This window comes from Myotis myotis, unplaced genomic scaffold (assembly GCF_014108235.1).
Source record: "Myotis myotis isolate mMyoMyo1 unplaced genomic scaffold, mMyoMyo1.p scaffold_m19_p_12, whole genome shotgun sequence".
In the NCBI taxonomy this organism is placed as follows: Eukaryota; Metazoa; Chordata; class Mammalia; order Chiroptera; family Vespertilionidae; genus Myotis; species Myotis myotis.
The window spans coordinates 17,336,798-17,364,536 of record NW_023416316.1 but is presented as its reverse complement, the minus strand read 5'-3'; the positions used below and the strand labels follow the sequence as shown (position 1 = coordinate 17,364,536).

At 45.8% G+C, this 27,739-nt stretch overlaps 1 protein-coding gene across 4 annotated transcripts in view; it reads left to right on the top strand.

Annotated features, from left to right (window-relative positions):
• PALM2AKAP2 (PALM2 and AKAP2 fusion) overlaps nucleotides 1-27,739 on the top strand; it is a 377,089-nt gene that overhangs the window by 212,539 nt on the left and 136,811 nt on the right. The window contains exon 8 of one of the 4 annotated variants that reach the window (XM_036330053.1): nucleotides 2,172-2,867. The exons of the other annotated variants lie outside the window; for them this stretch is intronic. Coding sequence (XP_036185946.1) covers nucleotides 2,172-2,867 — 696 coding nt within the window. The remainder of the gene's footprint in view (nucleotides 1-2,171; nucleotides 2,868-27,739) is intronic. 4 annotated transcript variants of the gene reach the window in all.

Genomic DNA, 27,739 nt, shown 5'->3' with positions numbered 1-27,739 from the left:
CAACCTGTGGGTCGCGACCCCTTTGGCAGTCGAACGACCCTTTCACAGGGGTCACCTAAGACCATCCTGCATATCAGATATTTACATTACGATTCATAACAGTAGCAACATTACAGTTATGAAGTAGCAATGAAAATAATTTTATGTTTGGGTCACAGCATGAGGAACTATATTTAAAGGGCCAGAAGGTTGAGAACCACTGTGCTAGAGGGAAAGGGAGCAATAGAACATGCAAGTGAAAAGATATTTAGGGTCTTAGCACAGCTGGGGGACTTGCAGTTATTCAGAAAGAGGTAGGAACTCCCAGGCATGATAAGCAGAGATGTGACTCACGACTCCAGGAGACTGCGGTAGAGAAGGGATGAAAGGCAGTCCAGGCAGAGGGACGGCAGTGATGGAAGGAGGTGGAGTGTCCTGGGAATGGTGAGGAGTCTGTTACAGACGGAGTGGAGTGGGTGAGGCTGCAAGTCAAGCTTAGAAAGGAAGTTTGCAGACATTCTCAAGGGAATTTTATGCCAAGTTTAGGAGCTTGGTGTTTATCCCCTACAGACAGAGGAACCTACAGAGGGTTTATGCGTAAGGTAACTGTGTGACGATGGAGCATAGGCTGCAGGGGTCGGCAGCCTTTTTCTAGCTCTTGTTTGAGAAACCTAGATCACAAATATTTCAGACTTTGTGGAGCACATAAGACCTCTATCACATAGTCAGTCTTTGATATTATTTTCTTTCCCCTTCCTTCTTCCTTCCTTCCTTTTACTATCTTCTGATAATATAAAAACAATTCAGTGCCCCTCTGGGCAACAAAAACAAGCCTCAGCTACCTCTGGCCCCTCTGGCCTTGACCAGCAGAAGTGGCAGATAAGATGGAAACAAGGATACTGTGCAGAGAGCAGAGGAGGGTCTGGCCTACGGGTGATGCAGGCAGTGATAAGGAGATGCAGGGGGACAGATCTGAAATGCAATTAGTGACTCTCAACAATTGTTTGGCTGTTGGGCAATTAAGAAGAAAAGGACAGACAAATTGGGTGCAATTCCGAGCTTGAGACACTCAGTGGTACTGGTATTATTTGTCACAAAGACTCTGGGGGAGTTTGGAAGGAAGACGATGGATTTAGTTTTGAAGCTGCAGAGAGTTTGATGTACCCACAGGTCACCCAGGGAAAGGGTGCCTGGAGAGAACTGGCTCTATGGGTCTAATGCCCAGGCTCCTCACATTCAGAATGTGCGCCTCTGAGGTAACAGATGTGAAAAGATGGGGTGTCACCTGAGACTGTAGGAACCCCACACTGGCCACAGTGGGTTTGGGGTGAGTTGGAGAAGGTGAGATCAGAGCAGGAAGACCAGATAGGAAACTCTTGCAGTCACGCGAGGAAGTGGAGATGGTGTCTCGGCGTGGGGGCAGTGGCCATGGAGCCGAAAAAGGTGACAGATGAGAAAGGTGGTGTGGGGCGGAATCACGAGGACTTGGCGGTGGGCACATGGAAGAAAGAGGTACCTTCTGCGATCCTCCTCAAATTCCAGTGGCATAGGATGACGCGGCCTCGATCTTGTGCTTTGTCTAGCTCTTGTTTGAGAAGCCTAGTTATACATACATATCGTCTTACTGCTTTGGTAGCTTTTCAGTTTTGCAAATAACCCTACTTTATAGCACAGTGGAGGACAGCCACGTCCCACCTGCGAAAACCTTTACGTATTCTCCATTAACAGTAAAGAGAAATGTAGAAGAAGCCGTGGAACCCTTGATGAAAGGGTTAAAAAGATATCAGATTTTGGAACTAGGACACATCTTAACCAAGGGCTTTCAAACTGTCTCTAAGCTGAGGGTAAGCTGTCAGTCAAGGTAAACGCGCATGTCGCCAGCCTCCCTGGAACTTGTCGCACTGGATCTAAACAGTCGCTTGCGGGCTGTGTTGCAGCAGCTGTTCCTCAGAAGCGTAAGTGCCACGGAGATGCGGGGCCTCTCTACCCCTGTCCTCCCCGTGCATTAAGCTGCTGTGCTAAACACATGTGTACCCACCTCTGTCCACACCGCGCATGCACGCTAACACTCACGACGCTTGGCAGTTAGACTAGACAGGGCACAACACCTTTTTTTTGTCTGTTTGGCAATTAACCATTCACTGGCTTTTTTTGTTGTAACATGCACTTCCTTTCTCTTGTTTTCATTCAAGCTGTGTACGCCATGGAAATTAATGTGGAGAAAGACACACAAACAGGAGAGACCAAGATTCTCTCTACAGCCACCATTGGCCCAGAGGGGGTCCATCCGAGAGGAGTCAAGGTCTATGAGGATGGTACCAAAGTAGTGTATGAGGTGCGCTCAGCGGGCACCGTGGTAGAGAACGGAGTGCACAGATTAAGCTCCCAGGATGTAGAAGAACTCATTCAGAAGGCGGGACAGTCAAGCCTCAGAGGCGGGCGCGTGTCAGAGAGGACCGCGGTTGCAGATGGGAGCCTGGGCCACCCTAAGGAACACGTGCTCTGCAAAGAGGCCAAGTTAGAAATGGTCCATAAATCTAGGAAGGACCGCTCCTCCGGGAACCCAGGGCAGCAGGCCCGAGCCCCCAGCTCTGAAGGGCCGCAGGCGAACTTGGATCAGCCCGTCACCATGATTTTCATGGGCTACCAAAACATTGAGGACGAAGAGGAGACAAAAAAGGTGCTAGGCTACGATGAAACCATCAAGGCTGAGTTGGTCCTCATTGACGAAGACGACGAGAAGTCCTTGAGGGAGAAGACCGTGACGGACGTGTCCACAATCGATGGGAATGCGGCGGAGCTGGTGTCTGGGAGGCCCATCTCCGACACCACCGAGCCCTCATCCCCAGAAGGAAAGGAAGAGAGCCTGGCCACAGAGCCAGCCGCAGGTACCCAAAAGAAAAAGCGCTGTCAATGCTGTGTTGTCATGTGACCACTTCTCTCTTCCCCTTTCTTCGGGGCAGCCTCCGGGCTCCCCACCACTTACCTAGACCTCACTGTACCACTCACTGCAATACTGTGAACTGGAAGCCAGCGCTGCCTGCCTTGCAGTCGGATTGCTTTGCTCTCTCTTATTTTCCACCCTTTGCGTGTTTCTCCAGTTTCCTCACCTCAGAGACAGCGTGCATGTGTGTGCTTCATTCTTTCCAAGAACTTGCTCTTGCTCTGAACCTTCCCCTGTGTCTTCAAGAACGAACCAATTCCTTCCTGCTCGATTGGGATGGACTCTTCATGGCAGCGAGTTACATAGTAGCCTTAATCCACTCGACTGGGACCGACCCCGGTGGCCCCGGGGTTCATTCTGTAGTGTGTCCCCATCCTGTACTCACACATCGCCACACCGCTGGTGTCTCCCTTGCCTCCCTTGCTGTGGATCTGTGCTTTTATATCTTGTGTGGCAAGACGCTGTTGGCTCTCTCCGGTCACTAGTGTAGCCAGAAGTGGACCTCACTTAATCTGTCCATCTAGGGCGATGCTTTCTGCTGCCTTACATGAGCTTCCAGAGGACAGTGTCGCGCATCTCTGGCTTTCCTTCTGTTACACCCGAAATGAAGCTGATGTGAAAGAAAAGAACCCAGGGCTTGTCACAGCTGGAACGTAGGGACTGGTTTCCCTAACCCGCCCACCAGCACCTGTCCCTCATTCACGGCTTCCCTGGTGGACCCTTTATATAAGAAGCACCATTTTTTTAATTTTCTAAGGACGTGAAACAAACATCGTTTTCAGCATCGGTAGTGATCTCCAAATGTAGGCAAGAGCACTGGCCTTGCTTCTGTTCTCTCGGAACAATGTAAATTTTTATATTGTTTGCTTTTCCACGGACGTTTTCTGATCATGTTCCTCTCTCTCCAACGAAGGGATCATTTTGAGGCGTATCTCTGCAGTGACCATATTTCTAGAACAGTCTTTCTGACCTACAGTGGAGGGCGGCTGTGATGGTCCCACTTCATTGCGGATGGTGCTGTAACTGAGACCTGTCCATCTCACCTGCCCAGTTGATTCCAGAGCCTTACTTCCGGTCTCTTTTCTTTCTGTCCCCACAAGAATGAGAATGTTTCCCATCACGTTAGCGTGTAGGTTCATCCACCCCTCAAAAAAATTTTAAATGTAAAAAAAAATGCAAAAGATTAAGAAAGACCTGTCCTTAAGCACATTAGGTGCTTAAATTCCTTCCACAAATACTGGTTGATTGAGTGGCACGTAACTGAGCTTCTTAAAGCATGTTTCTTAAACTTCTGGAGATTTCAGAACATCAAAGAATAATTTCTGTCTAGAACACAATGAACAATTCTTTAAATAAATTTTTGACACTCCCCCGAAGCAAACAGCCACACATATAGTAAAACCAAAGGGAAGCAATTTAATAACATAATCATATAGTAATAAAATAAAGGTGTAAATTTTAACTGATTTTAGTAACAGAGATATCTTAACTTTAAGTTATTTGCCCAAATGTTAATAGCATTGTTACAGATCATTCACAATATTATCTGTGTTCAATAGAAGGTAGTTTCAAAAAACATGCAATAGGCATACTGCATCAAGCCTACCTTCTGTGAAAAGTAGATGAGAAAAAAATAAGGTAGTCTTTAGAGAATTTGACTACAGAACCAACTAAATTTGCCCTAATTATTTGCTTTCTCAGTGCTAAATCTAGTAGTATTTTTAATTTCTTGGCTTGAAATTACATGCATTCTAATCAAAAAGAAAATAATATTTTTATTGTTCAACATTAATTTTTCTCTAATACTGCACAAAGTGAGTCATTTTATCACCAATATGTAAACAAAACAAGTGAAAGAAGGGAAAAATAAAAGAGCTAAGTTCTGCTTTCTGAGACGATTTCATCCATGGCTTGGTTTTGAACAGTTGGGGGAATTATCTCTAAATCTCAGCTTCACGCAAGCAGCTGCAGTGGACTCAAACTGTTCTGTTATCTGGAAATAATACCTGGTTTTGCTGCCTATAAATCTCACTCAGCTTCCTGCTCCTCAGTAAATGATCACTAAGGCATCATTTAAGTGAGAAATAAAATGACATGCCCGATAAGCCCACTTACATGGGAAAAGAAAACAGTTGCCATGTGTTGGACAATCTATTATTTTACCAATTTATTTAAGAAAGCAAACGCTCAAAGTGCACCACAGCTTATCCTTTTTTTATTCCCTTGGGGATTAAAACTATTCGACATGAGTTTTTATTCCCCCCCCACACACACACACAAACACACTTCTTTACAATATGAGTTTTTAAAAGCACAGTTAGTGAGTGGAATGGAGGAACTTAGGACCCTTGGGCTTGCTGGCTGATCGTCAGAATCTGAGTCATCTTGGACAGAAAATTCCCTGAAATGACCTGCCCTTCCTCCCATAAATGAACTAGTTTCTCATGAAGACACTGACCTGCACCTCTCACTACAACGCTGTACAGAAGACGTGAGAGACTAATGACAGCCTGCACTCTCATTCACCAATTATTATTATAGGGGGTAGCAAGCTATATGAATTAGAGTGCTCTCTCTATGTTTACTACACAGCTGATCATGCAATGGTTTTCAAAGTAAGATGTGTTGCTTTTATTAAAATGATCTGTGGCCACAGTGAATGCAGGAGTGTTTGAACGTGGCATATATATATATATATATATATATATATATATATATATTTGTACTTTGTATCCTTTTCCTATTCTGAGGGGGGATTCGGGCTCAGCCGGTACTTTTATGGGATGAGAGCTACAGTCCCACCTGCAGCAACAAGTAGCTACCCTTCCTAAGGGAGATATCCAGTTGTGAGTGTGAACAGTCATTGGCGTTCTCTGTGATTGACTATATCAGCAGTTGCCAACCGGTGGTCCAGGGACCACTGGTGGTCCCTGAGGTCCGAAAGGTTGGCGACCGCTGGACTACATAACCAGACTAATTAGAGCATCAGTAATGAAGCTAAAGAACCGTGGTCTTTTTTGAGCTAATGGTTAGTTGGACTTTCTTTAAAATCATATCATTAGTTCCCTCATAAATGAAAGAGGAAGAGAAGGAATATTTTATTTGTTTATAAATAGATTTTCAGTGGCATTGAATTAAAGATCCTTTAATGGTTAAAATGATAAGTTTAACCTTACATACCCTGAAAAATCTTGGTGACTTGTTTCATATATCCTTGACTTTTTTGTTTGTTTGATATGTAATAGAACAAACTACAGGAAATTCTTGTTTACCCGCCCCTCTGTTACCCATCAGTATATTAATTCCTTTTATAAGCAAACATTAGTTGGCTCTAGCAGTGATTTGACAATGTCCAGTGATGTCATTTGATATTGGGAGTAGGGAGGGCAAGGGGCTAGGGAATTCCCTTCTGGCCAAACCCCAAACGTGGTTTCCTTCAATCTCTTGAGCAACCTACAATTATTCAAAGACTTCCAGGAAACTCGAACAAATTCTAGTGTTCATCTGATTTGACTTCTTTCTGAACTGTTGATAGACATGTATCTGCTTCAGATCCCCACATATTCCATCTTCCTGGTGATAGCTGTGTTTTTCCTGCATGCAAGTAGAATATTTTATTTTGGGTAGGGTCAAGTTTTTATAAAAGGGGGGAAACTATATGTCTAGAGATACAATATCTCTGGAGCAAAACACTGAGGCCAAGTGTGAAAACAGCCTATTTCTCTTCACTTCTGCAGAATTCCATTTCGAGGGACCACACGATACCCTTGGCAATGACCATTTATTTCATTCCAGTGAACGAACTGGTAGCAAGAGAGGAGGAGGGGGTATGGTGACAGAGGAAAAAACTGAACCACCAAGACAGTGCTCCTTTTTAAAAGCGTTTTCCTGCCAACTTAAAACACAGATGAACAGAAGGAAACTTGACTTTGGGTGGTGAACACAGTACAATATACAAGTGATGTATTATAGACTTGCATACCTGAAACCTGTGTAATTTTATTAACCAATGACACCCCAGTCAATTCAATTAAAAAAATAATAAAACACAGATGAACATAGACAAAGTGTGCCCAGAGGACTTTCTTTGTTTTTACTTAAATCTAGAAGCCCAGCTGTCTCTGTTTGTCACTAGACTTCCCTGTGGAGTTAAACTCAGCGAAGGCCCCATTCCTTATGGAAATATTCTCATCTCCCTCAGTGTTGCTTTGTTAACAATAAATTCCAAGGTGAGCAGCTTTATGTTGTATTTTTGCAACATGTGCATTTGTTATTGAAGCCACAGGTTCACCGCATAGCTAAAGCCTAAGTGTCAGAAACTTTACAAATATGCAAAGTTTCAGAAGCTCCTTAATGTACTATGCCAGGTGCATGGAACTCCACTGTCTAGGATAGGACCTGAGAGACCCTCTGTCCTGTGGGCTAATGCCACCAGCTGGTACGTGGAGTTATAGCGTATGTCACAGAGCAGCTCAAAATCACGAGCAAGATGGGGTCTTTGAGTCCTGCGGCCAGTTCACCCTCATTGTGTAGTTCCCTTCTGCTCTTATCAAGAAAAGCTGCCTGCATTTTCTAGGGAAAAAGAGAAGTTAGTCTTTTCTGAGGGACACGGTGCAGTTATGTGTCTGTATGTTCATAGCTTCGGCGAACTTCATAATAAAATCCCCAATCTAACAAAAACTAGAATACTTATTATTCGAATGTAGAAAAGGATAGAATAAAAATGATATCCTGAAAGTTTCAAAGGGCAATTTTACCAGGGAACCCTAGACCAGCCTCGCCCCCCACCCTTAACTTTTATATGACTTAAATCGGGCTCCGCTTCCCTCTCCACCCCAGTCTAATATAAGAAGGCCAGAACTGTAGCGCAAAAAAACAAAACCTGCTTTCGATGTGAAAGTATAACATGACATTTTGGGGGACCGCAGATTTTCTGCATCTAAGATCTGGACAGCCTTAACTTTTGTAAAAAAAAAAACCACAACAACAATTTTTTCAATGCTCTCTTTTACTAAACAGGAAAACAGAATGTTTCCTGAAATTAATGACTTTTTTATATTTTGTGACTATTTTCTAAGTTTCTACAGGTTGAAGTGTGAATGGTCATCTTCTCCTTATACTGCCTCTTGCCAGTCACCTGGGGCTCTTTTTTGCAAGTCACTGCATTCTTAGCAAAAGAAAGGTATATCTTGGGAATCACACAATTCTCCGTAGACTTCAGGCAGTCCTCCTAGAGTGAGAGAACAGAGATACAGAAAGAAAAGAATTACAGGGTGGCTTTCTTTTTTATTTTCCTATGGTTAATGTACTGTACAGTATATATGTTTACAAAATGTATCTGCCTTGTGATGTTAACTAAATGAATGACAAAAAAAAAGAGTTCTGATGTGCCATTTGAAAGTTTGCCTTAGCATCGCTGTTTATGTTCTCCTTTTCTGTCCTTTTAAAAAATGCAGGTTGTATTCCAAAGCTGTATTAACACAACATTCTCTTCCCACCCCTGCCCAGCCCTCTTCAGAGCGGTGGATTTTATCACAGGAGCCTGGAGGCAATAAAGTGGGCCCGAGGGAATAAAGTGGGCATAGCTTGGGCATTGCCTCAGCCCATCTACCAACCAAACGTTCTGTGTTTTCATCTTGGCCTGCCAAATCACACTCTGACATTCCTGGGGCGGGCCACGTGACCTGCAGTCCTTCCCCCAGTGAAGGAGGTGCACCTGTGGCCCCCCCACCCCCCTGGGTCTGGGAGCATATATTTTAGCATAATTGGCATAGCTTTGAAAAAGCAGGAGAGATGGAGTCATATGGTGTGACTGGGTCATTGCTGACAGGTGTGCCCATTCATTATAGTCTAAGATGAGTCGCATGATATGGGTGGGAGTAAGGAGTGGCTATAGAAATTGGAATATTTTACATTTATGTATTTTTTTAAGGAAAAATATTTTTATAGTGAATTCTATATGCATTTTGAAGCTTGAGTTTGAAAACACCCTTGATTGACTGAGTTATTTCTCCATTCCATTAAAGTAACTTTCCAGTGAACTCCGTAGCACTAGCCCAGGCCTCGGGGGTGTGAACAAAGGGCCGTGCCCTGCCCTCACACCACCACTGCACGGAGTCCAGTTTTTCCAAACAGACCTAGGTTGTAAGACCAAACTTTCCATAACTATCGTTAGAGAAACTGTTGAATGGCTTGAGATCTCTCTGGGCTCCGTCTTTAAATATATTTTTATTGATTTCAGAGAGGAAGGGAGAGGGAGAGAGAGATATAGAAACATTAGTGATGAGAAAGAATCATTGATTAGCTGCCTCCTGCATGCCCAACACTGGGGATCGAGCCACAACCTGGGCATGTGCCCTTGACGGGATCGAACTCAGGACTTTCAGTCCACAGGCCAACACTCTATCCACTGAGCCAAACCAGCTAGGGCTGGGCTCCATCTTTAATAATAATATATAATCATTTTTTGGAAGTAGGTAGCTATCCTATATAATAAAAGCCTAATATTCAAATTGTCCCCTCAACCGGAAGTTCCACTGGGAGTTGGACCAGAGGTGGGGCCGGCCAACCACCCATGGCCTCTCCTCCTGGCCGGCTCCAGCCTGGCCGGCAGCTGTGGCAGGCAGCTGGGGGAAGGGAGGCCCTAGCCAGCAGCCACTAGGTACCCTACCTAGGCACCAATTTCGTGCACTAGGCCTCTAGCTTTGAATATAAGTCACATATTTAAGGAGTAACTGCTACATTGAGGTTAAGAGACCACTCACTACAATGCATTTGAGTCATAGGTGTGAAAAGATGAGTCAGAAACATCTGGCTCTTCGTCTGTACATAAATGCATAAACCAACAATATAAAGCTTACCAGGTATTACTGGCCTTGTAAATATTAATGGGACTGCATCATATTTTCAGAGCTAAGTAGAGATGAGAAAGAATTGCCTTTATCCATCCGTAAAGAAGATTCTGAATTTTTAGAGTTCTTGGATCCCCACCCCTACCCCACCTCCAGTTTGCTGCCAAATTCCTGAGTTCTGGTGGCATTCACACTCGGTCTCATGAAGATCTTCACCTACCCCCGTTCCTCTGGCTGACAGGGTGGGACAAGCTTCAGTCTGCTCACCACTCCTGTCAGACTCTCTTGCCGGGTTGCGTCCTTTTCCGGCATGGGCCCTGTTTCTACTACCCTAAAAGACCAAGATCCTTTTCCCAACAAGGCAAGGTCATAAACACATTCCATTTCAAGAAAAATAACCCCTCCGATTCCCATGCAAATCATTTTAATTAATTCATCACCAGGATCCCCCCAATGGGCTCAAGTCAAGCCCAGCTGTGAACATTAGTGTCATGGAGACAATTTCCAAAAATGAAAGAACTATGCAACTGCCCGAAGGTGCTACGGGAGAGCCAGTGTACTCTAGTTTCTTATTACTAGAGGTGGGCAGGGCAGGGAGCCATCCAGCCCCTTGGTTTCGCAATGACAAGTCTTTACCTGCCAAGAGACCACTGGGCAATGCCTGACCCCAACTATTCTGTGTGTAGCTCCAACTCCAATTTTTCAATATTCTATTCTGGCAAGTGGAAAGAGTTCTGTTCTTTGTCGGGTTCTGGAACATTCTTTCCTCCTCTCAAGCTCCTGACTTTGTAGAGTTGAAATCATACAGGGGTTCCAGAAAATGTTGTGTCTAATGCAGCTTTCTGGTGAATGTAGGTTGTCGGTGGAATTTTCAGCTTTAGCAGCTCACTGGGGTGAGTGGCATCTCTGTACATACATCCATTCTGTGGTTGGTTGGGGGGTGGGGTGGGAGCCTGTTGTGCTTTTCCTGAAGTAGACTTGCTGGGCTAGCTGCTGTACTTTGTAACCTGAAGTGTACTTGGACTGTTCTGTTTCCTTCGGATGAAAAAGCAAAAACTGACGATAGAAATAACACTGCCAGCGACAGCCAACGCTGTACCTGTAGCTTCTCTCTGTTCCTCTGTACAGTGTTAATAGACAATAAACTGCCTTTGTACTGCATCTACCTCTGTGTCTGGGCCCCGATTCTTTTCCTTTTCACCTGCCATGAGTGGACAACGGGCCAGACTGCGTGGGGATCGCCTTCGACCGCTCACTCAAACTAAACATTAACCGAACTTGAACGTGCTTCAGAATCACCCAGGGACACCTGCTAAGCTCGTGGAAACGCATTCACATGTCTGGCACTCAAGTTCAGATTCCTAGGTTGGGGCCCCGTAACCTGCGTTTTTAATAATGTCTCCAGGTGATTCTGATCCATGTGGTACCTGGCCCATCCGTAGGTTTGTGTGTCCCCCAGTGGAAATCCCCGTGGCCTGCCTGTTCCAGCTGGTCTCCACACTAACTAATCCCATCTCCCACACTTCCTCCCTCTCAACCGCTCTTCTACGTCTTTCTCTACACCTGTCATCTTTTTTCCTGTTCCTTGCAAGCCCCCAGCAATGGCATTGACTGTGATCCCCTGGGTGAAACGCAGACTGCCGCTTAGGTTAGGTGGTAAGCACTCATCCAGTGTGGTCTCCTAAGCAGGAGCATCTGAAGACGCCCAGGACTTTGATATTCTTCTTGACTGTTATAGCCTCTTGACCTAGAAGAGGGTCAGCAAACATTTTCTGTAAATGGCCAGATAGTACTTGGGGCTTTGTGGGCCAGATGAATTCTGTCACAACAACTCTGCTCTGCCAGAAAGCAGCCACACATTCTACATAAATGAATGACTGTGATTATGTTCCAACAAACTTTATTTACTACAACAGTCTTTGGGCAGGACTTGGCCTTCAGGCTTGTGGTTTGTTGACCCCTGGCCTTCAGCAAGGCCTGGCACATTGTAGGTATTCAATTAAAAAAGTTTAAAAGCCATCGCATGAAAGAATGAACAAAGGGCAGATGTGAAATCACCTATAAAAATGTCACAGAAAGTTGTCTTTGAAGATACGGAGTAAATGAAAGCATTTGGGGCATTCTTATGTGCTTGGGTTCCATGGTGGATTTTCTTGTTATGTTTTTATGCCTAGAAGGAAACTTTGAAGACTGCGACTTGAATGGTGCCTTATAGACTGCTCAAACTGCCACGCTGATATTAGTACGAGTTTCAACCAATAGAAAGTTGAGGAAGTACAAGGTCATCCTGTCCTTGTCAGAGTGCCGAGAGTACCAGAACTGGGTGGTCTCTAGGCTTCTAAGCATCAGTCCAGGTGTTTGTGAAGCTAGGTTTTGTCTGATCCATCCTACACAGTGAGTGGCAGAGCTTTCTTTAATTATACTCTTTGTTCCTTGAAATATTCTTTATTGTGTGGACATGTAGACTGGAACTATGATGGCACATTATGCAACTCACAGCTCTAGGGTGTACCAACAGTGATACATCAAGTAGCCTATAAAAAGCTGTGTGCTCACATCCATTCCCAGCGTTGTGTGGAGTTAAAGGAAATTCTATTTATGCAAAGCACTATGTAAGCTGGAAGTGGGTAGCAGATGTTAGTTTACTTGTGATGAGAAAGTGGTGTATGTCCCAGTACCAAAGGCCTCAACTTTCCCAAATGTAAATATTGTAGGTTATTCAGGTGTGTTTCAGAGCCAGTATAAAAGGGGAAGCTGCTTTTCCCTCCCTTGAGTTGGTGACTGCTTTTGTATTATATTGAACTGTATGAAATTGCCATATTATAGACCGATAATATTGACAATGTCATATAATTCAAACTAATAATTCAATTCCAGGTTTCATTTGCCATGTTGGAGGGTAAAAGCTTACCAGATGAAATCTAACTCTAGCAGGAGGAATTTAGATGAGAAAATAAGAACTTTGGAAGGGCCTATAGTTCAGTACTACTAATGCACAACTGGGCATTTCCCCTGGGTGGGTAGGGTTTCCTTTAATCTGACATCAACCCTATGAGGTAGACATTGCTATTCTTCTTTATACATGAGGAAACTGAGTTACAGAAATAATCAGTTCTTTGCCCAATGTAGCAAAGCTAAAAATTGGGGAGTAACAGGAACAAATTTTGAGCTCAGCTCTCTTTACTTCCTTCCACACAGAAGTCTCTGTGTCATGAAAGTGGTGTGGGAATGCAACTTAGACAGATACAGAAAGAGTTGGGTAACAGAACCATCTGTGCAAAAAAAAAAAAAAAAAAAAAAAGGCACTGGTTCTTATTTTGCACCTTTACCTGCTCAAGCAAATGCTCTGTAATAACACCGCCCTCTGGAGGATGGGAGGTGTCTCTGCAGTACTTCCTTCCCAGAGGAGAAGCAGAGGGTGAAATCACCCTTTGTTCTCTTATCTGTTAATTAGGAATCCTGTTTTTCTGCTTGATAGTGTTTCCTTCCGCATTCATTAAAAGGATTAACAAAATTGCCCAAACAGCACTGTTAAGTCTAGGAGTGGCATGCCCATATCTGAATGAGCAAAAGTGGTTTTGTTGCTGTTGCTGTTGATAGTATTGCTATTATTTCTCCCGTGTCCTAACAGCTAAGAGCAGCAGTGCCCTATGGCGTTGTGCAAGTGCCTTTAGATCTAGGCTATGTCACCCTCTACAGCCACCAATAGGACACACTGTCTCCCCAACAGCCAGCTCCTCTTCTGCTTTCCCCAAACCGTGTCAAATCCTCCACTTTATGGACAACACACAAAAGCAAAGATTTTCTATTTAGAAGTTAAGGCTACAAGACTTCAGAGGTCTTTAGTGCAGAAGTCATAAAATGGTTACCTACAGGCTGGGTCTGGCCTACAGTTATGGTAGTTTTGCCTGCATAGTGTTTTAAAAATCATTTTTAATTCATTGTCAATAGTAATAAATTAAGAGAATTCCCATTCTAAAAGTATGGATTTCTAGGTCCCCTTGACATTTAAGAGGCTCTGTCAACAACGGGCCTGTTTCCTGGCTGACAAGTGCCCCTCTAGAGAAGCTGTACTCTTACTCACCATCACCACCACCACCAGTTCCTGTTGCCTTACTCCTGGCCAGCGTCCTTTGTTTATACCGCCTGCCTGGCCCCTGTTGGCATTTGAGTGTGTTACCCCTAACCTAGCACAGTCCACTCGTTTTATGGCTGGGTCAAGTGAGCCCGAGGTGAACGTGAGACTTACCCATAACCAGATCGTAGTAAAGCCGGAACTAGAGATGACGACTCCTCAACTCCTTTGGGCGAATGAGGGTTGGCACTGGGTTAGGATCTGAAGCTGACAGGAGCATTTTAAATTTTGAACAGGCTATAAGCAGAAAGCCAATATCAGAATCTGGTGCTTTTTAAAGAAGAGCCCACATGACTTGTATGGTGATAGATCACCACAGGCTGGTGAGACCACTTAAAACGTACGAAAAGAAAACCCTTTTTTCTGAAACAATGTATAGCGTATAGATTGTTCTGCTCTATGTTTCTTAGGCAAAATGATCAATGTAAATGTTTTTGGAACTGTGTGGTATCGTGTGCCTCATGGTAAAATTTTCATTCCTAGAAAAATAAACGAAAACTTTGTAGTCAACAGAGTTGACTACACAACAGAGTTGTGTTCAACTTTGTAGTTGAACAGTTCTGGAGGCTTCATATTTCTTCTTAGGAAATACACAAAAGGCAAATCCCACGTGTGCTTAGATTTCAATGTGATCTTCTCTCCCCTCTGAATCCTGAGTCTTTTCATCGGTCTCCTGAGGTCATGTGGTCGCAGAATAGTAATATCCTCTGATGTTCACTTCCTTATCTTGCTAAGAAGAGTGATCTGCAGGAAGTTGGACAATTCAGAGAATTGATGAAACAGGAATCTTTCTTCCCAAGGCTTGTCATCTGAAACCAATGTGATCTAGTGTTTCTAGTGTTTTCTTTTTTAAAATGTTTAACTAAGCTAATCAAATTTAAGATGATTATTGTATTTCCCTACTTCCGCCTCCTCCCCTCCCCCCACCCCTCCACCCCCCTGCCATTTCCAAGTAACTGAGTATTGACAGCAGGAACAGTGGATCTATATTTTTCAGGCCAAGGGTCCAAGGTCAGTCCAAGGACAATGAGATAAATTCTGCAGTCAGTGTGACCCGTCCATACTATCAGAATATGTCTCAAATTTCCGTTCTTCAAGAGCTTACTTCAAACCAGAGAACACCGACAGTTTGGTAGTTTCTTCTTTCCCTGAAATCTGACCACATCCTAACTATACTCAGAGACTCGAGGTGAGATTCTGTCAAATACCTCCACTCTGTTTTTCCTCAACTTTGACGTTTGGGTATCGCTTTAGTTAGTTTTGTCCTGTGTGTATGCCCCCTGTGGGCCATTAGTTGATATTTTAACCACTTCTTTGACTTAAGTTTATTTAAAAATAAAGTTGTAGTCCTATCTCAGATAGGCAGCACACACCACAAAAGTAAACTGTCAAAATAAGTATAAATCAACATTATTATTAATTTCCAGCTCTCAGCAGTCACCTAAGAATACATATAATTATCTAGACCAGCTATTAAAGGAGGGAAGTAGGGGCTGGGAGGAGGGGGAAAAGTGTGTGTGTGGGGGGGGGGGAATCTGGGGGGGGGTGGGAGATAGCTGTAATACTATCAACAATAAAAATACATTTTAAAAAACAAATAAAGGAGGGAAAGCAGGATTAGAGAAATGTCAAAAATACACTTTTTTTCTCTTTGATATAATCATATAGTATGAAAGAGCATCAACATGAGAATAGCTTTCTCGCTATGTGATTTGGTATTGTTTAATGCCATACTCATTGACCCCTAAAATTTGGGAAACTCTGCCCTGCCTCATTGTATTTCTTTAAAAACCCCAAGTCTCGCCCTAACTGGTTTGGCTCAGTGGATAGAGCGTCAGCCTGCGGACTCAGGGGTCCCAGGTTCGATTCCAGTCAAGGGCATGTATCTTGGTTTTGGGCACATCCCCAGTGGGGAGTGTGTAGGAGGCAGCTGATTGATGTTTCTCTCTCATCGATGTTTCTCACTCTCTATCCCTCTCCCTTCCTCTCTGTAAAAAATCAATAAAATATATTTATAAAATAAAAACCCCAAGTCTTCATTTTGAAGATTGGGGTGAGATATACAACGTGACTTGCTCAAAGCGACAGGAAGCAAGAGCAGAAACACCGAGCGGGGATCCAGCCCCGGACGGGGTGACTTCAGGTTGTTTCTGTTACTCCAGGTGCCTGTCCCTCTGTTTCTCTTATGAGGAATGCACTGAGTACGTCAGCAGCAAACTTAAACTCTCCAGTAAAGATCTCCATTGTCTAAACAAACAGAAGTAACATCTGTGCCGGCTACAGCTGCCTCTGGCATAAGCAGTTTTTCAATGAGGGAGGCCAGGCCTAATGGGCTTCTGCCTTACTTGAGCGAAGTAACTTAGGTGATCAGATGTGAGTTTCCAGATAGAAGGGGGAAGTGATGTAAGATGCAGGTACCTGATGGGCTGGAGGGCTGGTCCACTGAAAGGCACTCCTGCCTCCAGCTTCAGTACGTCTTCTGAGCTCCAGCAAGTGGACTCCTGCTCAGAAGACAGGGTTAACACTTGAAGAGTCGGGATGTAGCCAATGCAAGCTGTAAAACTGGCTCAGCCCTAAAGAATAAACAGAGCTTAAAGGGAAAAGAACCACTCGGGGACATCTCAACTTCTCTTCTCTGTTCTTTCCTATGGAATGCGCCTATTTTCCACATGAGGTATACTCACACCGATAGAAGGAGTTGAACTTCCCCAAAGCCCATGAGTTCTCCAAGGAAGCACCATGCCATAGCTCTCTGGTTCTCATTTCTTCCTTCTGCACATTAAATCTGGGACGTTTCCTTCAAAATATAATTATACTAGGGCCCCACCCCAGAGATTCTGATTTAATTGGTGTGGGTGAGGCCTGGGGCGCTTATTAAATGGCTCCAAGGGATTCTGCCGGGCAGCCAGGGTTGGGAACAGCAGCAGGGAAGGGCCTAGAATAGGCAGGCACGGTCCTAGGGGAGAAGTCCAGCTGGAATCCTTGTCTCCACTCTGCAAACAACAACAACAAAGCAGGCTTTGGAGTCAGAACAGAAATCCAATTCCATGCCTGTCATTGGCCAGCTGGTCGGTGTCGGGCAACTGGTGTCAGTTCGCCAAACCTAGGGTTCCTCTTCTGTAAACGAGACTAATACTTAGCGTGCATGATTCTATTAGGAATGCTCTAGAGACTGTCCTCTCTGCTTTTCCTTTCTCTTTACAAAAGAAAAGTGTTTGAGGCATTTTATGGGGTGTGTGTGTGGGGGGGGGGGGGGGAGATGCAGCAGAAAAGAAAATAAAGAGAGAAATCAGGGGAAGAGCAAGATAGCATGAAACCAGAGGACTCAGTATAGCGTAGATTTCTGATTGTTTCTTTCTCTCTCTCCTTTGTTTGGGCAATTCGGTTTGTGAAATGTAGAACAGAATACTACTTTATCAACCAAACCACCGAACTCTTAAGTTCTTGGATGTGTATTGAAAACAACAAAACATGAGGTTGCAGAAACAGCATGTTAGGAGTAGGGTTTTTACGTTATTATTTTTTTAATCCTCTCTGACTCTTGGTATGGTCAGACTCATATTTTTATTTTATATCTTCTTTTCTTTTGTTGCGGTATAATTGACAAACAACATTGCATTAGTTTATTCTATAACTGGAAGTTTATGCCTTTACATTATTTTTATTTGAATTTTGCAAGTATCGCATTAAAATAATGTACTTTTAAAAATATATTGCAGAGCAGTGCTTCTGGAACTTGAACATGTGTGTGAAACGTTTGCCACTCTAGTTAAAATGCAGGTTTGGGTTCAGTAGGTCTGGGGTGGGGCTCAAGGTTCTGCCTGTCTAACAGGCTCCCAGGTCATCTGGTGCTGCGGGTAGGCTGGCCACTCCTTGAGTAGCAAGCTTGTGGAGGCCCACCAGCGTTTCCAGGGCAGCGTCCTGTTCTGGTTATCCACTTGGGCAATCCATCTCCCAAACCACGTAGCTTAAAGCAAAATAATGATCTGCTATTGTTACTACTCTCTCTCCCAGTTCAGCTAGGCAGTTCTTGCTCCGGGTCGCCCATGGATTGGTCATCAGAGAGCAGCCGGGGTGGAGTCATCTGGTGTCTGGTATTTGATGCTGCTGTCCACTGCGACCTCACCTGGGGCTGTCAGTCAGAACCTCGCCCTGCCCTCTCCGTGTGGCAAGGGGGTCTTCACAGCCCAGCAGCTGGGCCCCAAGAACAGGTATCCCAAGAGAGAACCAGGTAGAAGTGCCACCTTTTCTAGCCTCACCTCCTAACTCACACAGGGGCACTTCTGCACATTCTATTTGGTAGACGTGACTTGTAGCTATAGTTCACCACGTGATAATGCAAACTTGAAAGTTGCTGAGGGTCTAGATTTCAATAGTCTCACCACACTCACAAATACATATCTATATGTTCAATAAGAATTTTTGGATTAAAAAACAAACTCTGTCACTGAGGGCTACACTGGTCTAGTAATTCCCACACCCATCATTATACTTTGGGCCTCAGTTTCCACATCTTGTAAAACAATTTTCTTCTTTGAGATCTGAAAGCGAAATGAGGGCACCTACGTGAATGAGCCCAGTAAAGTGTCTGTGGCTCAGTAACTGTCGTGTGTTGTTGAGTAAGGACTAAGGGGAAGGAGTTGGCACATTTCACGTCACAGAGGAGCATGTCATCACTGACATAGGGCAGTGGCTGTTTTGAGCCAAATGACTGTATGTCTACGCATCACAACATGACATGTGCAAGTATCCAAGTTAAATAAAGAAGCATTTCATTAAGGCCCGCCCAGATACAAGGGCAGGGCAGTGACTCTGTGTCTTGAAGAGAGAAGTGTCAGAGAATGTGCAGACCTGTCTAACGCGCTGCAGGGTCTTCTTTAGGAAGCTCTGACGGGCAGGCGGCTGAGGCCGGTGGCCCAGGAAAAGCTGACAGGCCGTGTTGCCAAGCATGGTTCCGAGGTGTGGTGGCGGGCTCCATGGCGTTTTTCTCTAGCAGGTGGGAGGGTGTGTGAGTATCCGCCTGGGTATCCACCACCAGACAATAAGCATCATAAAGCAGGGACGTGCCTTTGTCTCTGCAGTAGTCCCAGTGCAATAGGCCAGCACAGTGCTTGGCACACAAAAGGGGCCTAGTGCATATCCATAGGGTGGGTGGATAATGGCTGGCTGGATAATGAATGAATAAATGAATGAATGAATTGGAAAGAGGTGGACCCCGGGGTCTGTTGTTCTGGAAACCTCCCTCAGGATGGCCCTCTTTGGCACTGTTCCCAAAAGGAGGGACCCCTGTGTTTGCTCACAGGCCACTGTGGCTCCAGGGGTCTGGTCTGCATGGCACCCTGGTCCCAGAAGGATCCCAGGAGGTGGGAAGCCCAGATCTACTGGGAAACCTCCCTCTTGACTTCCATTAAGTGGAAACTGAAACTGGAATTTCAGGGGGAAATGAAAGGCAAGGGTGACTATTTTGATTATAATGCTCTCTCATTTCTAAGCAGCTCTCTCCGCTTCCTGTTTATACCCTAAACAGAGCAAAAGTGACCAGATCACTAAGGGGAAGGGTTTCTCTGGGGATTTCTAGCCAGATCGGCAACAGGAAGTAGGACTCTGCCAAGACAGAAGACATTCAGGCAAGCTGGCAGGTTTGGCCACGCCCCCGTGGGCTGGGCACCATGGGTTTCCGAAGGAGCTTCCAGGTCCATCCTGCCTTCGGGTACGACTGCTTATATCCAGCTCCCAGTCCTGATCCTGATGGGATTGTCAGGGCCCCCTGGGCAGCTGTGTTTCCCTTCCAGACACCCAGCCGGAAGGCTGGCTGGGGCAGACTCCGTCTTCCCGGGAAGAGTCAGCATGTCCTCTGGGCACAGAACAGCATCCCCAGATTTCAGGGAGGGACCCTAGACCCAGTTCCTGTCCTGGCTACAGACCTGTGGAGCTTGACGCAGACAGAGGGACACTTGAGGAATTAGGGGCGGAGAGGAAACAGTGACAGGAAAGCAACTGAGCAGCAGCAGGCTACAAGACCTCTCTGAGATCTGAAAGTGCAAGGCCGTCTGATCTTACAGTTTTTCCCTGCGCTCCCCATACATACCATATACACGCGCACACCTATGCATATACCACACACATGAACACCCATGTGTGCATGTACACAGATGTACGCATCACACATGTGCACACACATGCACACCTCCCAGATGGGCTCTGTGAAGCTGACTCCTGAAGAATGAAAAAAGTGTCCTTGCTGAGATTATTTTAGGCAGAAGGGAGAGTAATGGCAAAGGCTTGTGCAAGGGTAGTGTGGTCACCTGAGGGAGGCCCACCATCACTGGTCCTCACTGGTCTGTCCTGGGATGCCTGTGCTCAGGCCCCCACAGCCTCTTCAAGGCTAAAGTCTGTGTGGCTTCCAAGCCAAGCTTGGGGACAAGAACCTTGGCAGAAGCTGGGAGCCCTTGGACTCAGATCAGCTTCCCTACATACACCACACACCAACCTGCGCTCCCCTGCTCTCCCGCCCTCCCCGCTCCTCTCTGTCCCTGCCCTTCCCTCTCCTCCCACCGAGGAGCAGCCTCCCTGACCTCTCCTGACTGGGGCTCCTGGAGGAACGTGTAACCCAGCCCAGGAGGCCTGGCTTAAGTTCTGTAATGAATTTTGGCTTTTTTTGCAAAAAACCTGAAGGCCCACAACCTAAGGCAGCTTCTGTCACAATCCCTCTTCTCCCCAAGCAAGAGCGCACGCAACCCAGCCACCCGCTAGAAATGGAAAGGAGGGGGACATGTAGGAAGCACCCACACAGGTGTTTCCTGGCCCTCACCATTGGAGTCTCTGTTCTCAGGGATACAACCCGCCCAGGCCGGGAGCTTGGACTCCCCGAGAACAATACTGTGGTGAAGGGAGGATCAGGTGTTATTTTCTTCTTTTCACATTCCCGATTCATTCCAGAACAATACTTTTGTCAAGGATGATGTAAGTGAATGAATAGAAAAATGAAATTAAAAAAAAGAGAGGAGCCCTAACCGGTTTGGCTCAGTGGATAGAGCATCAGCCTGCAGACTCAAAGGTCTCAGGTTCGATGGTTCAATTCCGGTCAAAGGCATGTACCTTGGTTGCGGGCACATCCCCAGTAAGAGGTGTGCAAGAGGCAGCTGGTCAATGTTTCTCTCTCATCAATGTTTCTAACTCTCTATCCCTCTCCCTTCCTCTCTGTAAAAAATCAATAAAAAGGTTATCCCTACTTCCAGCTTCTTCTTTAATGTCCTGAACCTTCCACACTCCACAAAGTTCCACATGTTGGTGGGCCACCCAACTTGAGGAGCACTGCCTTAGAGCGCTCGGGAGAAAGGACAGCGTCTCCTTACCCCAAACATGTGGAACTTTGTGGAGTGTGGAAGGTTCAGGACATTAAAGAAGAAGCTGGAAGTAGGGATAACCTTTCCCCAGAGCATTGTGAGACTAAAACTCAGCCTCCTTTACAACTGCTCATGTGCAGAGAGACAATAGTGCGGGGGTAATCACCAGTACAGGCCATTACCTGGCGGCGCACCCCAGCCCTGCCACTCACTGCCTTGTCTGAGAAGGAGGGCCCAGGCCCTGAGCCTCTGTCTACCCATCTGTACAATTCAGATAATGGTGCTATCTCACAGGCTTGTTTGAAACACTGGATGAATTAATAGGGGGATATTCACATAGAGTCACGCCTGGCAAACTGAAGTTTCTTTAAAATGAAGCTTGCGGAGGACAGGGATTTTTATTCTTCGATGTTTCCCAAATGCCTAGGACCGTGGCAGGCACATAGTAGGTGCTCAGCAAATACCTGTCCAGGAAATGAATCCATCTTCTAACGCATGCTGAGCTTCCGACAGTCATGTGTACCCCATTTTTCACTCTGTGTCCTCTGTGCTGATACCCCACTTGGTGTCTATAACATGCTTTCCAAGCCCCTCAAGTGTGAACCCTTCCTGGGAAGGGTTTTTAAGATTGGAATCAAGATATATATATATATTGAGGACCCTTTCCGCCTCCCCACGTGGGAGTCCATTCTGTGGGATTCTTTCCCTCTCCCCATGTGGGAGTCTGTACTTGTTCTTCAATAAATCTCCACCTTTGTATACCCCCCAAAAAAGATATATCTACATATATATGTATCTATATATATCTATATCCATATCTATATCTATATCTATATCTATATCTATATCTATATCTATATCTATATATGTGTGTGTGTGTATTTAAATTGTAAACAAGATCTTGGAATGGGCTCTAGACCCCAAATCTGGTTCCAACCTGTGTTTCCAGGCATATGAAGACTCATTTTCATTAAGATGTTGTCATTCAATAGACATTTATTAAGCACCTATTATGTGCCTGGCACTGTGCTAGCCCTGGAAGCATGGTGATGTGCAAGACACTGTTCCTACCTCATGGCTTCCAGGTCCAGTGGCGGAGAGGGGCAGACAGGAGGCATGTGAGGGTGAGCGGGGTGCTTCCACGAGGGCAGTTGGGGCACAGTCAGAGAGAGCCCATGGCAGGGGCACACCTCTGGTGACAGCCGGAAGCTGAGAGCTGAAGGACTGTGGCACGCGGCTCTTGTCAGGGCTCTGCCTGCAGGGTGAGTGCTAAGGACAGGCCCCTGTTCACAGCTTGAAAAGGATGCACAGGAGCTCAGTGCGATGGGCAGGTGCCCAGCCTGCTGCTAGCAGCCTTGCTGTGGCTGTGGCTGTGCAGCAGGATCCTGAGATCATGTCAGACCCCAGACCCTTATTGGGCCTCTCCTGGGACTCTGTCCCACCTTGTACACACTCAGAGCCATGCAAGCAACAAAGAGCTGGAGACTCCATCCGCCTGAGAGCGAGGGAACCAAGATTTGACTGATTTTTGAATCAGTGCAGTGGCACACGTTGCTAACAAAGACACCATTCTCACTTCCCCAATCGGTTTCCATTTTAAAGGAGGAGAGAAACCCCCAGCCGTGTTTGGCAGGACTGACTAAAATAGTAAGAACCAGCCTTTCTCATCACAGCTGCGTCTATACCACAGCCTGGGCCCGGCGTTACGCCGTCTCCGCAAGTTCAGCCAATCACACAGGAAGCAGTTGCCAGGCAGTCAGCTTAATGAAGCGAAACCCCAGCCAGAAGCTAGCACAGCCGCAGACTGTCCCTCTTGGGAGAGGAAGGCGTCGGAAATGTGAGCCCACATGTCCCGTGGCAGAACCTTCTGGCCACACATCACATCTCCAAGGAAGTGTTTTTTAAAGAGGGGGCTCTATTTTCAGCTTGGTTACGGACACAGGCTTCCCTGAACATTTCAGAAACCATCACAAAGTCAAATGTCTGTGGACATATGTCTGTACAGGTATATACTAGTATATGAATATATAAAAAATACTCTTCTCACTTTTGGTTTTTATTTAAAAACAGCAAGTGGACACGCTGTGCTTTGGGTTTATTCATACTCCCTTTAAAAATTCTCCCCTGGCGTTTAGAAGGGAGCCCCTTCTGAGCGGTCCCAGGCCAGGGTAGGGAGCCTGGGCCAGGGGCAGGGAGCCTGCAGAAAGTGCTCCCTGCGCCGGCGTCTCCTTGTGGACTCTGAGACACATGGGGAAGTAAGGAAGAGATGCGTGTTGCTGGGGGGCCTGCAGGGACTGGTTCAGGGAGGACCAGGGGAGGCGAGAGCAGATAAAGCCATCATGTCCCGTACCCGTGCCTCAGTAATCAAGACAAATAATATTTCAATGCAGGATTTTTAAAACCTGCAAACTATGGCCATACAATTATTGCTCCCATTTTACCGATGAGGACACTGAGGCATAGCAAGGTGAAGATGCTTTCCTAAGATCAAACTGCTAGGAAGGGGAAGGTAACCAGGTAGTCTTTGGGCTTTGATGGAAGATGCCCAGCAGAAGGAAAGCCATCACAGAGGAGGTGACCTTGAGTAGGGTGTTGAAGGATAAGTAGAAGTTTGAAAGGCAGAAAAAAATATATACCGCCTGGGTAGCGAGTGTTTTAGAAAAGCAGGTCCCTAAGGAGAGGTCCTGTCTGGCTTCCCTGGGCCCAGGTGCTGCCCTGGAATCAGAGCAGCAGCAAATAATCTGAATAACCAACATTTATTGAGTGCTAACCCCATGTGCTGGGTACTGAATGGAATAGTTTATGTGTATTATCTCATTAAATCCTCAAATCAACTATGAATGGCTGCAATCCTTATTCCCATTTAGCGGATGAGGAGTCCGAGGCTCCGGGAGGTTAAGGAACTTGCTCAAGGCTACGCAGTAGTGAGTGGCTAAGCCAGAGTGCAGACCCAGGGCACGCCTCAGTGCACAGCTCCACTGGGGAAGTCATTAGGGTCCACACGCGCGGTTCATATTGTGGTCCATGCAAAACCCAAGAACCTGGTGCCAGGGCCGCACACGTAACCAAAACACGGTGCCAAGTGGTTCTCAAACTTGGTCATCGACCGGAACCTTCCGGAGGGCTTGTTCAAACAGATTTCTGGGCCCCACCCCCAGAGATTCTGGTCCCAGAGATCTGGGGCAGAGCCGAAAATTTGCATTTCTAACAAGTTCTCAAGGGATGCCCGCTGCTGCCGGTCCAGGAGCGGGACATTGAGAAGCGCCGCACTATATTGACGCTTAGCCACAATAGTCAGCACTGCTCTCCGAAGCTGGATGGGAGACACAGTGCAGGAGGTAATGGAAAGAAAATGCTACTTTCTTCCTAATACATAGATCAGAATCAACCCACTGCTGAGCCCTCAACCTTTTTTTTTTTTTTTTTAATTCCGGTTGCCTTTCTCTGATACTGGCATTGAATTTCTTGATTGTCCAGTCCCTCATTGCTTTCTGTGCATGGGGGCTCTGATGGCTTACTTCCCCACGTGCTGGTGCTTCTGCGGAATCAGGCAGCTTCCCTCCACCCCCTCCCCACCCCCCCCCCCACCCCCTCACCCCCCGTCCCACCACCTCTGCTCTAAGCCTGAGGTGCTTCCTGGGTTGACACAGATTGCAACTGTCCAAGTGAGGACGGAGGAGCTTGGTGATCACGTGTTTTCGGGGAGCTCTCTGGGCTCCCCAGGGGTCTAATTCTAGCAAATAGTAACTCAGTCCAGGTATTAGTCAGGAGTGTTGGGGTGGCAAGTGGCAAAACCCAACTGGAAGTGGACTGAGAAAATTGGGCGCTTACTCACAGAGCCTGGTCATAGGAAGGGTGGGGGTGCAGCAGGCCGCAGGCATGACTCACCCAGGCTCCCAAAGCCACTGGCCTCTGCTCTCCTTCCCCTGCCTCTGCCTCTTTCTAGTGTCAGCACCGTCCTTTCAGGCAGGTTCTCTCCACTCTGCTGGAGACATGGCTGCCGTGGACTCTCAACTCTCCATCCAGCACGTCTGCACGCAATGATTTCAGTGAAGTGGAATGCCTTAAGGTGCCATCCAACCTTGTTCCCAATCACTCTCAGAGCTGTTTGTAGCCCTTGCTGGTGTGCCTCTGTGGTTGGGCATCATCGCGTGCACCGAGAGGCTGCTGGTTCGATTCCTGGTCAGGGTGCATGCCCTGGTTGCTGGCTTGGTCCCTGGTAGGAACTGTGCGGGAGGCAGACAATGGATGTTTCACGCTCACATCGATGTTTCTCTCTCTCTCCCTTTTTCTCTAAAACTCAATTTTAAAATCTTTAAGGAAAAAAAAGTTGTTTGTAAAGCTCTCAGAGAAGGAGCATTTACATCTTAGCTGTTGACTGTCCCCCCTCCTTACATGGCCACTTAAGGACTTGCTTCCTGTACCAGCTCGTTATCAATCTTGTCAGCCCTTGGCATAAGAGGACCTCAGATACTGACTAGACAGCTCAAATTCTTTTGCGAGGCGGGCTCTTCTTTCTCAAGGCAATTTGGAGGATCAGGTGAGCGCCAAGCAGCTCACCTAAGGCCCTGCCCCTGGTCCACCACCCGGACTGGCTCCTGCCGTCCAAAGCCGCTTTCCTTCCTCCATTCCTCTGCTCTTTTGACCCTGCAAGTTCATCCCAGCAGCTTAGCGCAGGTTCAGTTGTGACTAATAACATCATTTGCATCCTCCCACTGCGTCCTGCACACAGCAGTAAACATTCCGCAAGGACTTGTTGGTTGACTGGGTTCCAGGCATTTTTACTGCTTTAAATTCTAAGTGACTTTGAAAGACAAGCAAAGATTGCATCTGTGAACATGGGGAAGTGGAGCCAGAAAACCCAAGTTTGGGTTGTGGTCTGGCCATTTACTGGGAGATCCTGCATACCTGCATAGGTATGAGATGACGATGGGGGGGGGGGGGGGGCACCGGCCACAAAGCTTCCTTAGAGAGGTTCTGCTCAGAGCAATGCCTCTAAATCATTAACACATAAATATAACTTAGTGGATTCCTCTCCGACTTCTGGCTGAGGCAAAGAAGGAGATCAGGGAGGGAGTGTTTTGGTTTGATTTTTTAGCAAGAAAGAGTCAGACGGCTGTGGACCCGCCTAGAATCCTCAAGCTCCATGAAAAGCAGACCCCCGCCCCCCAAGTCCTAGGAGGCGGAATGATGGGAGATATGGAAGATGGACACTGCAAGTGCCTCATCCACTTAAAAAATGTCCCTTAATCCCTTTAAGCAAGCAGGAATGGGTGAGAAAGGGCTCTTTTTCTGTTTTATTGAGAAATAATTGACATACACCAATTTTAAGTGTCAGGTATATAGCACAATTGTTTGATTTACATCTGTTATAAAATGTTTTCCTTAACCATAGGTTTAGTTAACCTCTGTCATTTCGTACAGATATAATAGAAAGAAAAGAAAAATGACTTTCTCCTTGTGATGAGAACTCTTAGGATCTGTTCTCTTCATAGCTTTCCTATATGTCATGCAGCAATATTGACTATAGTCATCATGCTACCCATTACATCCCTAGTACTTTTGTTAACCTATCTTATTTATTTTATAACTGGAACTTAGTACCTCTTGACCCTCTTCACCCATTTCACCCCCATCCCCACCCAGCTTCCCTCTGGCAGCGGCCTATCTTTTCTTTGTATTTATAAGTTTTATATTTTTTTTGCCGTGTTTGTTTGTTTTTTAGATTTCACGTATAAGTGAAATCATATGGTATTTGTCTTTTTCTGTCTGACTTATTTCACTTAACATAATGCCCTCAAGGTCCATCTAAGTTGTCACAAAGGGCGACATTTCATGCTTTTTTATTGCTGAGTAGTATTCCATTGTGTATCTGTACCACAGCTTTTTTATTCATTCATCCGTTGATGGACGTTTAGGTTCTTACATGTCTTGGCTGTTGTAAATAATGCTGCAGTGAACAGAGGGGTGCATATACCTTCTTGAATTAGTGTTTTGATCAGTACCCTGAGGTGGAATTGCTGAATTGTATGGTACTTCTACTTTTTAACTTCTTGAGAAACCTCCATGCTGTCTTCCATAGTGCCTGCACCAGTACAGTCCCACCAACAGTGCAGGAGGGTACCCTTTCCTCCACATCCTGCCAGCACCTGTTATTTCTTGTCTTTTTTCTAATAGCCATTCTAATAGTTAATTTCTCATTGTGGTTTTGTTTGCATTTCCTTAATGATGAGTAATGTTGAGGCAAAGGGTCCTTTTGACAAGGGTGCTGTCCAGCTAGCTGCATTAAAAAACTCAACCGGCTTTTGTGGGCTAGCCTGAAAACCTAAATTAATTTTTTGGACAAAATATGTTCATGGTTCGGAAGACCTGGTCAATGGCTTGGTTTTTGTTAACATGATACAGGACAGAAGCTGTTTCCCTCTGTCCTTCTCTCCCACCCTCCATCCGCTTTTCTTTTTTTCTGTGCCATCTCTCTCCTCTC